The following is a 12550-nucleotide window of genomic DNA, read 5'->3' on the forward strand; positions in this document are numbered from 1 at the left end:
GCCCGAAGCCCAGGCAAGGCCAAGCGACTGCATTGCCCAGCCCCACGCTGCCTGCACGGCTTCAGCCACTGCCCCCTTCTCACCAGAGGGGAATGGTCCCTGCGCGGGAGGAGGACCCTGAGCAGCTGGCTGCCAATGTCTGCGCGCTCCCTCCGCAGCTGCCATGACAAGACATCCATGATGCTGTCCCTGCAGTCCCTCAAGTCCAGGCACTCGAGGACCTGCAAGGCACAGGGCAGTGATGGGGGAGCCGGCTGGCTGGAGCCCGGAGCCGCACAGGGCTGGGCCCAGGCAGCAGCGCAGGGCACGGGCACTGTCCCAGGCGTCTGTGGCGACGAGAGGGCAGAGAGCTAGGAGGCAGCTCAGCCAGGTCATGCTGGCCTTCAGGCTCACCTCTGCAAGGAATGCCAGGGCAAGGAAATCCCAGTATGGCATCTCTTCACTGAGCATGTCAAGGAGGCAGCATAAGATGCTTTTACACAAGGGCCTGGATGCATGGCGCATCTCCCTGCAAGGCAGAAAATGGCATTAAGATCCTGAACCAGGGGGCGGGGGGGGGAAGCCTCTCCCAGCACTGACTCACATGGTTCTTGTCCTTCCCCACCACCCTGCCAGGGGACCTGGGCCCTTTGAGATGTGGTTGCTCCTAGGCAGCCTCCTTTCCCAGCCTTTTCCAGTCTGCTTGGCTGTCCCTCGTCCCTTTGGCCCCAGCCACGGGGACTGTGTGGGACAGCCCAGGCACGGGGCACAAATGCCAGGAGCAATGGGGAGAAGGGGGGTCTCACCCGGCCAGCAGAGCCACGGCAGAGTGATGGGTATCAACGCAGAGCAGCGTGTCCCAGCCACGCTTGCCTTCCATTGACACCACCACCTGCTCACACTGGACAAGGCAGAGCAGGGACTTCAGGGTCTGCACTGCAAACCTGTGGGCAGAGAGCAAAGCCCAGGTCACACTGGCAGCACTGGCTCCTTTGCAGGCCACTTGGCAGGGACAGGAGGAGTGGGATGGAGCACCTGTTGGGGCTGGTGGCAAGCCCGTGCTCTTCCTGGCATTTCTTCCAGAAGGTATCCACCTCCTCTGGCATCTCTTCTGTGCTGAAGAACACTTGGAAGAGCAGATGCACAAACAGGTGGGGGAAAAAGAGCGTCACTACACGTGGGACGCGGGGCTCCTGGAGGATCTTCCACATCACCACGGTTGCCTGCAAGGGACAAAGCCCCCCGAGACAGCGCTCAGTGCCCAGGTGTGGCAGGGCCCGAGCAGGGCAGGGAGAGACCTGGAGAGACCTTGGCAGGGGGAGCACGAGGCCTGGTGGGCCTGAAGCTGCCACTGGGGCAGGTTTCAGCCCAGCGCCTGAGGCAGGGAGATGCAGTGGGGGAAGGAGGATGGAGAGCTGCTGGAGAGGCAGCCTTGGGGCCAGCAAAGGCCAGTTACAGAAACTCACAGCCAGGCCAAAGACACCCGTTTCGTCTCCATCGGAGGTGCAGGTGCTGCACTCTGGCCAGCTCCCCAGCACATCCAGGAGTGTCAGCTGCACTGGCTCTGCAGTCCTGGGTGAGCACATGATGCTCATCCACATGGTGATGGCAGCTCTGCAGGGTTAGAGCTCTGTCTCAGGGCGGGTCTCAGACACAGCACTGTGGCCTGGGCATCCCTAGGGGCCCAGGCTGACCACCGGCTCTGCCTCTGCCCACTGGCCCTTCCCAGCAGCAGCCAGGCAGCCCAGCCCCGTGGGGACAGAGCCCTGAGGGGCAGGGAGGGAGCACGGCAGCAGGCTTGGGGGCTGACGTGCCAGGGCTGGGAAAGGCAGCAGCCAGAGGGCCCTGGAACTCTCTGTTGGTCACACACCTGGGCCAGGCAGTAGAGGGTGATGGGCTGGCGAACCCTGAGCCCTCTGGGCAGGTGGGCCCCATACCTGTCACAGGACGGGGCCACACGCAGGAGCGTCATGACTGCGTCATCAGGGTGTGCTCTGGTGAGATTCAGCAGGGCCTTGTCCAGCCTGTGCTCGGCAGAATCATTGGCCACAAGCCACTGGTGGATGTATCTCACCATGGCGGGCACCTGGAGAAGGCAGGGGAGACTTGGAAAGCTGCCAGAGGGAGTCATGTTCCCAGCTGCCCCAGAGAAGTGCTTCCCTTGCCACTACACTGCCATGGCCTCAAGGCTTACAGTGAGCAGCAGGCATGGCTTGGGAGGCCAAGCAATTGCTGGGATGATGGGAGTCAGGCCACAGGCTGCTTACTTGCTTTGCACTGGAAGGACCCTCCTCCACAAGCATATCCAGCAGGGCAGCACTGGTGTTGGTTTTGAAGATGGGAGGGTACACTCTGACCAGAGTGCCCATGACGCTGGTCTCTTCCTCCTGAATCCTCTTCATGAATTTTCCAACCATCTGTAGCAGAAGGGCAAGAAGCCAGGGATGTTGCATGGAGTGCTCCACACATGGTGCTGGGCTGAGCAGGGACAGCAGGCCCAGTCCAGGTGGGGGTGGCTGCAGGTACCTGCGCTGTTCTGCGGAAGAGGCCACGGGTGCGTTCCTGCTCTTGTGTGCGCTCCACGGCTGCATCTGCCAAAGACCGAGCACAGCCAGAGCTGAGGGGCTGCGGGAGAGGCCGGAGAGCACAGCCCAGCCCTGCGCTGCCCAGGCAGGGAGAGCCCCGGGATGCTCCAGGGCGATGGAGCACGGCCCCTGTAAGGTGTCTGCCCGGCCCCTCTTCTGTCCGGTCCGTGGGCATTTCCCCAGGGGATGGGATGGGATGGGATGGGACGGGACGGGACGGGACGGGACGGGACGGGACGGGACGGGATGGGATGGGATGGGATGGGATGGGATGGATGGGGCCAAGTTCGCTGCAGGCTCCAGCCCTGCACCCCAGCTCTGCCACTCACCCTCCTGCGGTGGACTGAACGGCACCACCTCTTCAATCTCCTGCGCTGGGGTAGCTCCAGGGCCTTCTTCCTCCTCCTTCTCCACCCAGGCCAGCTTGGGCGCTCTCGGGGCTCTATGCTCCATGGCTGTGCCTGGAGCGCGCCCCAGCAGCGATCCCAGCCGGTGCCGCTCCTGCAGGGCCTCCTGCTCCTCACCTGCGGGCGGGACGCGGCGGTCAGCGCTCGGCCCGGGGCCAGCAACGGCCCCCGAGCGCCCCTCACCCGCCCCGGGCCGGCCATGCCCAGGCGTTCGCTCCCAGGAACGCGGCACGGGAAGCTCGGGGCCGGCAGCCGCGCTGCCGAGCGGCGGAGCTCGGGCCGGGGAAGCCGCAGCGAAGGCGGCGGGAGCGGCCACGCCGCGTGTGTGCTCCGCGATCCCCGGGAGGAGCCGGGGCCGGGGCCGGGGCCGGGATTGGACCCTGCCTCGGGGCCGGGTCCGGGCTCGGGCCAGGCGGAGCCGAAGGGCCGCGATGCCGCCCCGGCCCCCGGCACTGATGACCACCCGGCAGCGCCACCGCCAGCACGGCCAGAGCCGGGCGGAGGCGAGACCGCGGCGGGACGGCCGGGGCCGGGCACGGGGCAGCCCCGCCCGGGGCCGGGGGCGGGCCGGGGGCATGGCCCGGCCCGGCAGGGGAGAGGGAGGCGGGGAGAGGAGAGGGACGCCGGGCAAAGGACCCCGAGAGAAGGGTGCCCGACAGCGGGAAAGGAAGAGAGAGGGAAAGAAAGAGAATAAGAGAAAGAAAGAGAGAAAACGAATCTGTTTTTGCTTTTTCTTCCGCTGCTGCTGCCGCCGCTGCCGCCGCCGCTGCTGCTGCCGCCGCTGCTGCTGCTGCAACTGAGGCACCGGGGCCGTTCGTCCCCGTGTCCGTTCCCCGCTCGCCCCACGAGCCCCACGTTCGAGCCCCGCGCGCCCCGGGGACAGCCCCTCCGTCTGCCCAAACACGGGAACTTTGCAGCCTTGAGCCCACATGCAGAGCCCTGACTCCTGCACACTGGCACAGCGATCCCCTCGCTTGCTGCTGTGCATTGTCCTTGCTGAGGGGCAAACACCGCCGGGCCACCTTCCCTTGGGGTAGGATTCCTACCTGAGCCCAGCACTGCACTTACACCTCCAGTGTTGCTTTCCAGTAAAAACAGGGGAAGGAAAACTGTTTGTGGCTCATGGTATTTTAGAGCGTCTAAAAATCACTAAGTCACAGATCTTAGAGGTGCTGTGCATCTGGAATTACTGGGATGCAACATGGAAAAGGGGAGCATAGAAATAAATAGATGAAAACATATTGGATTGTTTCTTTCATTTTCATTTCACTTCTGGAAAGCTGTTTCAGTTTTCCAGGAATCTTCTCCTGTCTGCTCTTGCCAAGAATCTGTCATGGAGAGCAAGGTCGAGCTTCGGTCACAAGACTTTCCACCAGGAAATTATGCCACTGGTGAAATTTTCATTGTGACTGTTTGTGCTGGTTTAGGGCAAATTTTGGGAGGAAACCTCCAAAAGGGGTCTGACTAGAAAGCAAGTTCAAGCGGCTTGTCCCCCTATTATTTCAGGAAACAACTTCCCTTGAGAAAAGTGAAAAAACCCAGTTTATTTCACAAGTAAAGTATTCACAAGCATGAAAAATGAATAATACTAAATAAAACCTCTGACAGTGCTGAAGAGATGGCAAATTCAAAAAGTTCTTTTTGTGGGTTGTAGTTGGCTCATTCGGTCTCTCCTGAGTCCCTCTGGTGCTGGAATGCAGCGTCTCAGAGCTCGGTGGGCCACAGGTGTGAGCTGCTGCCAGTGTTTTTCTGGGTTTTCAGTGCAGAGCAGGTTTAAACAATTCCAAGAAAAAGGAAAGTCACAGTCCAAAGGAACTTCTCTGCCTAAGCTAGCTAAAACCAAATTGCTAGACCTGGGCTGTGAAGGCATCGGGAAATTTCCAAATTTGGGCACTGGTGGTTCCGGCAAATACCAGAGCTGGATGGTGCTGGAGCCAGAATCTGCAAATTTCAAAATTATGGCTTTCTGTGCCAGCAAATCACTGGACTTGGGCTGTGCTGGCACCAGGTATTTTCCAAATCTGGCAACTGGGGCAGCAAACACAAGATGTGGTCGGTGCCAGACCCAGTAGCAGAAAGTTGCCGGGTTTTGGCTTTCTGTGCCAGCAAATTGCTGCACTTGGGCAATTTCCCAGCACTGGCAAATTTCCAGATCTGGGCACTTGCACAGGAAACACCAGATCTGGGTGGTGCTGGTGGCAGCACTGGGAAGCTGCTGGGTTCTGGCTTTCTTTGCCAGAAAATTGCTGCATTTGGGTTGTGCTGGCACTGAGAAATTGCCAAATATTAACTTTCTGTGCCAGGAAGTTGCTGGAATTATGCTGTGCAGGCATCTGAAAAATTCTGGATCTGGGCACTGACGGTGTCAGCAAACACGAGATCAGAGTAGTGTAGGCACCAGGTATTTGCCTGGTTTTGCTTTCTTTGCCAGCAAATTGCTGCACTTGGGCTGTGGTGGCACAGGGAAATGTCCAGATCTGGGCATGGGCGGTGCCATCAAACACTAGGTCTGGGTGGTGACAGTCTTGACACCAGGAAATTGCTGCCTTTCGTCTTCTTTTTCCAAAGAATTGCTGGACTTGGGCTGTGTTGGAATAAGAAATGTCCAGGCTGGGGTACGGGCAGTGGCAGCAAACACCAGACCTGGGTGGTGCCAGACCCAGTAATGTTGGAAATGAATTTGTAGAGAATTTTTAAGGTTTGATAGAAGGTTTCTATAGTATGTATACAAGTGTCACGATCCATCCTTACGAACGGGTTTTGTGGTGGTTTGTGGGTTGATCTCAGAGTGCAAAAAACACCGACACGGTACAGGGAGTTGCTGCTATAACCAAAACAAATGTACCTTTATTGAATAACCACAGCAAAATGCATTGAGGAGGAACTGGGGTAAAAGGGCGAGATAAGGAAAAAGAGGGAGGAAGAGAAAGGAAGGTATAGAGCTACCAACTGTTTTACTAGGCCAGGACTAGAGCCAGAGCTAAGTCCAGAGCAAACTCATGCTGCCAGGTGACATTCTGTAACATCAGAAGCTGGCAACCATGAGGACTTGGCTGCCAAAAGGCGACAGTTTGTACTGAGCCCAGAAGTGATTTTCCCTAGGGCAAAGCAAATTGAAATGTGAAGTTTAAAAGCTTCAAATGACTATGAAAGGAAACTGCAGAATAATTTCTGGAAGAGCAGCATTGTCAATGATCATGCAGCCCACGAACAGCTGGGGCTGAATCCAGAATTGCTTCTTCCAGCTGTGCAGGAATTCATTCCCCTGGCAAGCACTGGTCCATGGGAACAAATGATCCCCTAGCTCTGGGATGAATGGCACCCAGGCTGCAGTGCAGATTGGAGGAACCCTTGTCACTTGTTATTGGCCTCCCAGGGCACTCATCCTTCTGCAAACAAGGTGCAAACAACACAGCTGCACTGCTGTCCTGGGTAAATATACATACAGGTGACTTTGCCAAAGCAGTGCATCATTTCCCAGTGAAATACATGAACTCTTCTTACCTATGGAATTGTGATTGAAGACACCTGTGAGCCAGATATGTGGGAGATTGCAAAGGAGCAGAGCTTTGGGATTTGGGCACACCTCTCTTGGTTTCTTTGCTCAGGCCTTTGGTGAGCACAGAACACACCTAGGTAGAAAACCTTTGACTAGACAGGATCTTTTGGATCCATTGTCCCCCAAACAGGTCAACAGGTGACTCAGTTGTAATGCCAAGTAACAAAGAGCAGCACGGATGACACAAAGCAAACATGGCCAAAGAGGAAGAGGAGAAGCCCGATGAGGAAAGGATGTGGTGAGACACTGGCACACTGAGTGAGCTGCACTCCTATAATCTCTAGGCTAGCAGGTCCTGGTCTCATATTCTCCTCTTGGTTTATTTAAATTTTATTTTTTTAATTTACTTTTTTTACCATCAAAATAAAATATATCCAATTAAAAATATGTCATCAAATTTTAAAGATACAATCAAAACACAATAATTCAAAACCACATCTAAAGATCAGAACATATGTACAGCTGTAACTATCAAGCCTAACGCATCAATCCTATTCTTCAAACACTCTCCATACATGTGGCAGCTTCTTCCTGAGCTTGGAGGAAAGAGAGCTCTTCTGGACGGGAGGTGAGGACTTTGTCGGTGAGGGAACATGGGAAGAGTCTGGAGAAAACTTCTCAGTAGGACTGTAACCAGCCAGATGTGCAAAATGGAGACACAAAGTTTAACAGAGAGGCAAAGTTTAACAGAGGCCACCATGCAAACCTAAAGCATCTGAAGCTCCATAATTCCTGGGACACACTTCCTGGAAATGTCCAAACAGCTGCACAGGGAAACATGCTCCTGCTGGCAGACACTGAGGCAGGCCAGGGCAAACCCTGATCCACTTGCCCAGAGCTGGCACAGGCACAGCCTGGCCTCTGGGCTGCCCTGGGACAGCAGGGAGCCCAGAGCCCTGTGCTCTCCAGGAATGGCTCAGCTGCACATGCACCCTCCTGCTCCTCTGCCTGCCCCACAGCTCAGCAGCCCCACAGCTCCAAGGGCACTGGCAGCAGCACAGCTCATTGCAGGGACACATGCAGGGCACAGCTGTTCCCTGGCAATGTGCACAGCCTCTCTGGGCTGCCACAAGACCCTTCCTGCCAGCAGAGATTGGCCCAGCTCCCCCTCACCTCTGTGTGAGGCTGAGCCATGACTGCCCTTCACCTTGTCTTCCATCTGGAGTTCCTTCAGGCCCCACATGTTACCGTTCAAAAACACATAATCACGGGGGATTATATGCAGTGCTTTTTATTAAGAGCTCTGGGAATCAGGGTATATTCAACCCAAATCTGACTCCAACCATACATCCAAAATGATCATGTTTTATACTCTATTGTTACATAACTTTCATGTTAATTATTAAATTTATATTGTTCTATTGTATACATAAATTTAGCCCCTCTCTGAATTTCCAACAGAGTTTCTCACTATTCTTCTTATGGTTATATAATAATTACATTTAATTACTAAACAATCATCACATCTAACAATTACATAATTTATCATAATGCTTACGCAGGTGCAGTTTTTCTGGGAAAGCACAAAGCCTAACATTTTAGATTCTATCTTTAACTTTTTCCAGGGTCCCACTATCATTCTCCCCCCTTTGAAAGCATTTTCACTTCACTCTAGGTGTAAATGTTTTCACTTGATACAGTCCTTTATTCCTCAGTTCGTACTTGGTTCTTCAAATCCAGGGTTGATGTAAACGTTGTCGTGGATGCTGTTACGAACTGGAGAACCAGAAGATGGTGGGCATGGATCTCATGTTAGTGCCTTTATTCTCCTCTGGTTCCAGGATGTTTTCTTCTGTATCTCTCCCTTTAAGATGCTGTAAACTAACCAAATTGCTAAGAATACAATTAGTAAGATTATCACACTCTCAATGATAGATTTAATCCATGAACTCACATTCCACCCTAATCCTTTAAAGATTTTTCCTAACCAGCTTGTAGCCAAATCCTTTTGCTCTTCTTGTGCTTCATGATCTATTTGTTACAACTGATTGATGTCATATTCTACATGTGCAGTTACATTTGGGATATGAACGCAGCAATGATCACTTGTCCCTTTAAAAATCCACATACTCCATGCTCTTTCAGGAGTAACATATCTAGGGCTAATCGATTTTGTAAAGTCATTTTTGTGGTGGCTTGTAATTGTATATTTAATTCTTTAAATCCTTCCCGGGTGACTCTGGCCAGTCTACCTACCTGACCTGTAAGTTTGTACAGCATCTCTCTGCTCTTATAGTTTGCTATAGGACCAAGCAATGACTCTAGGGCCTATCCAAATTTCACTCCACTAGAGGGTTCTTGCCAAGTGTCATCTGGATTTTCATTGTCTAGAACTTCTCATCTTGCTCTTATCTGCAGAAGTTCATGTTTTCCATTAAATGGGGACTTTTTCCAAATTGGACATAAGGTTGGGAGGCCTAAAGTAATCTCCTTTACTTTCCCGTCTACAGGCAGATGTGTTGTCCAGGTACCATCACTTGCTGCCCATAAAAATTGTCCTGGACCTCGGATTGTAATCCTGGAACACCCTATAATTACTCTATAATTCACTCTGCCTTGTTTATGCTTGATCCCTCTGCAAGCACAACCAATTTGTAGGGCTATTGCCAGGGGTGGCATCTGTTTTATCTCTTCATCATCTGAAGTGCAGTCGTAAGTTTTATTACATGCCCACCAACTTACTTTGTCTGCCCTCATTCTGCTACTAGTGTCAGTGTTTGTTATTGCTGGATCTGTTTCATTCTCAGGGCCTTCCCACTTAATGCACCCAGGGGTGTTTGCCATGTATTGGAATCTTTGAAGAATACTCACAGACCACGCACTGTCCCAAGGCTCTATCTGATCTTTCCTATCCTTGGCCTCACATTTCCATACCAGAGTGGTTTCTGTATCTTGCCTCGATTTGGGTACCTGTTTACATGTAATTGTTTTGTTGTTTTGTATTTCGGATAGTTTTGATGTTATGATTCCCCAATTTACTGGGTCTCCTGCTGCCTTTGGTATTGGCAGACAGGCAGTTATTCGACTGGTGTTTTGCATTTTGGCAAAATCTTTGACTAATCCGATCATTACATTCTCAGCGCAAACTGCATTAGAAACCTTTATCACCTGTGTTTCTGTTTGTACCTCTCTCTTCATTCTAGAATGAAGAGTGGTTAGTTGATCATTTTGCATTCCACAACCCAAAGATATTAATAACCATAACGTTAGCACAATTACTGATAGCATTCTGAAAGCTATTAAACACGTCTTATCTGCAGCCTTTGTTCATTCCAGAGTTTACACAGTCTGTGATCCAGGATGGATTTTCTTCACTCGGGTATAGTGGATCCAGGGTTCCACGCCGGCTACTTTGACTGCTGGAAAGGTGGTCAGTAGTACCTGATGGGGTCCACTCCACTTTTCTTTCAGCGGTTCCTCATTCCAGTTCTTGATGTACACCTCGTCTCCTGGATGTATGTTATGGACTGGGTTCTCGAGAGTCAGTGGTCCATTCCACACGAGGATACTCCGGAGCCTAGCTAAAGTTTTCCCAAGAGACAGAACATAATTATACACTTCCTGCTTTCCTGTGACATGTACATTAGGGTTAGGCTCAGGAGATTCTTATGGTTTCCCATACAATATCTCATAAGGACTGACTGACATCCCACTCCTAGGCTTTATCCGAATCCTCAACAGTGGTATTGGCAAAGCCTGGGGCCACTGCAATTTGGCTTCTTGGCATATTTTACTGATTTGCCTTTTTAGAGTCTGATTCATCCTCTCTACCTTTCCACTTGACTGGGGTCTCCATGGTGTGTGAAGATCCCAATTTATCCCCAGCAATCTACTTACCTCTCTTACTACTGTAGCTATGAAATGGGGTCCCCTATCTGATGATACCCCTAGGGGTACCTTGAATCTGGGAATAATCTCCTGTAGTAACCACTTAACTGTGTCCTTTGCTTGGTTCGTGCGACAGGGAAGGGCTTCTGACCACCCAGAGAATGTGCCAACCCCCACTAGCAGGTATTTGTATCCTCGAGTTCTTGGTAGCTCAACAAAATCTACCTGCCAATAGTCTCCTGGCTCTATTCCTATCCGAATTCTTCCTAACTGTGCCTGTTGCCTGGCCACCGGGTTGTTTTTCAAGCAGATATTATATTTTGACATTACTGATTTTGCCATTGTTAACATCCGTACTGAAATTAAACTCTGCTTTAGTAATTTTACCAATGCCTCTGCTCCCCAGTGACATTTGTTATGTTTAATTTGCAGAACTTCTCTCATTATCAAGGGGGGTATCACTATTTGTCCTTGTGTGGTTACACACCATCCCTCTGAATTCTTTTGTGCATTTAGCAAACGTGCCAGTCTCTCATCTTCTACTGAATATTTTGGTTTTGGAGGCAAATTGAATTTTGATACATTAAGCTTCAAAGGTATCAATGCCATTGTTGTTTGTACCTCTCGAGCAACCTGTCGGGCTGCCCAGTCTGCCTTTCGATTTCCCTCACAGATTTTGGAGTTTCCTGATTGGTGTGCTTTGCAGTGTAAGATTGCCACTTGTTCAGGTTTTTGTACTGCCTTTATCAATTGCAGGACTGCATCCTGATGTTTAATGTGCGTACCCCGAGAAGATAACAGTCCTCTTTCTTTCCACAGTGCTCCGTGTACATGCACCACTCCAAAAGCATATTTCGAGTCAGTCCAGATATTTACCTTTTTCCCTTCACTTAATTCTAGTGCCCTGGTTAAAGCAACCAGTTCTGTCTTCTGGGCAGATGTATTTGGTGGTAATGCCTTTGCCTCCACTACTGTATTGACTGTTGTTACCGCATATCCAGCGTATCTGGTTCCGTTTTCCACAAAGCTGCTCCCATCTGTAAACAGCTCCCACTCCAGCTGCTCTAGTGGGATGTCTTTCAGGTCTTCTCTTGCTGAATGGGTGTACTCTATTACTTCTACACAGTCGTGTTCTAATGGGCCTTCTTCAGTTGTGGTACCTAGGAACAAAGCTGGATTCAAAAGGTTAGTTGTTTTTAATGTGACATCATCCTGCTCAGTCAGGACTACCTGGAATTTCATCATCCTGCTGGGAGATAGCCAATGGCCCCCCTTTTGCTCTAAGACAGTGGTTACCATGTGTGGTACATAAACATCTATGTGCCTTCCCATAGTAAGTGTCCTGGCTTCTTGTATCATGATCACAGTAGCTGCGACTGCCCGCAGACATGGGGGACACCCGGCAGTTATGTTGTTGAGTTGTTCGGAAAAGTAGCCCACTGGCCTTTTCCAGCTTCCCAGACGTTGGGTCAGGACTCCTAGTGCTAGGCGCAGCCTTTCATGTACAAACAGCTGAAAATCTTTAGACAGATCAGGTAACCCTAATGCTGGAGCACTTGTCAGTGCTTCCTTTATGTTTAGGAAGGCTTCTTTCTGAGCTTTGCCCCAGGTGAATGGCTGCATCTTCTCAGCTCCATACAGGGGTTCGCAATCAGTCCATAGTCCATGATCCACAAGCGACACCATCCTGCCATCCCGAGGATGACTCGCAGTTCATGTAAATTCTGGAGCTCTGGAATAGCACAAATAGCTTGGATACGGTTAGTACCTAGTTTTCGTTGCCCTTGTGAAATTTCACATCCCAGGTAAATCACAGTCTGTTGTGCAATTTGTGCCTTTGCTCTGGATACTTTATAGCCTCCCATTCCCAGTGAATTTAAAATCTCAATGGTTACCTTTATACAAGGTGCTCTTTCTTCTGTAGCTATTTGTATATCATCAACATACTGCAACAATAAGTATTGGTCTCTTGGTACTTGCCCATTTTCAGTCCAAATCTCCAGTTCCTTTGCCAGTTGATTTCCGAATAGGGTCGGCGAGTTCTTGTAGCCTTGTGGGAGTCGTGTCCAGGTGAGCTGTCTTTCTTCCGTTCCCTGGGTTTTCCCACTCAAAGGCAAACAGTTTCCTACTTTCTTTGTCAAGGGGCATGCAGAAAAAGGCATCTTTTAAATCAATTATGGTAAACCATTTAT

General features: G+C 51.2%; 1 protein-coding gene across 1 annotated transcript in view; it reads right to left on the bottom strand.

The window, feature by feature from the left end:
- LOC141729535 (olfactory receptor 14A16-like) overlaps positions 1 to 12025 on the bottom strand; it is a 40130-nt gene extending 28105 nt beyond the window's left edge. Inside the window, 3 exon segments of the mRNA XM_074544243.1 lie at positions 2247 to 2396; positions 11349 to 11518; positions 11998 to 12025. Of these exon segments, the coding sequence (XP_074400344.1) occupies positions 2247 to 2396; positions 11349 to 11518; positions 11998 to 12025 (348 nt within the window).
- Between the last annotated feature and the right edge of the window lie 525 nt (positions 12026 to 12550).

This window comes from Zonotrichia albicollis, chromosome 7 (genome assembly GCF_047830755.1).
Source record: "Zonotrichia albicollis isolate bZonAlb1 chromosome 7, bZonAlb1.hap1, whole genome shotgun sequence".
NCBI lineage: Eukaryota > Metazoa > Chordata > Aves > Passeriformes > Passerellidae > Zonotrichia > Zonotrichia albicollis.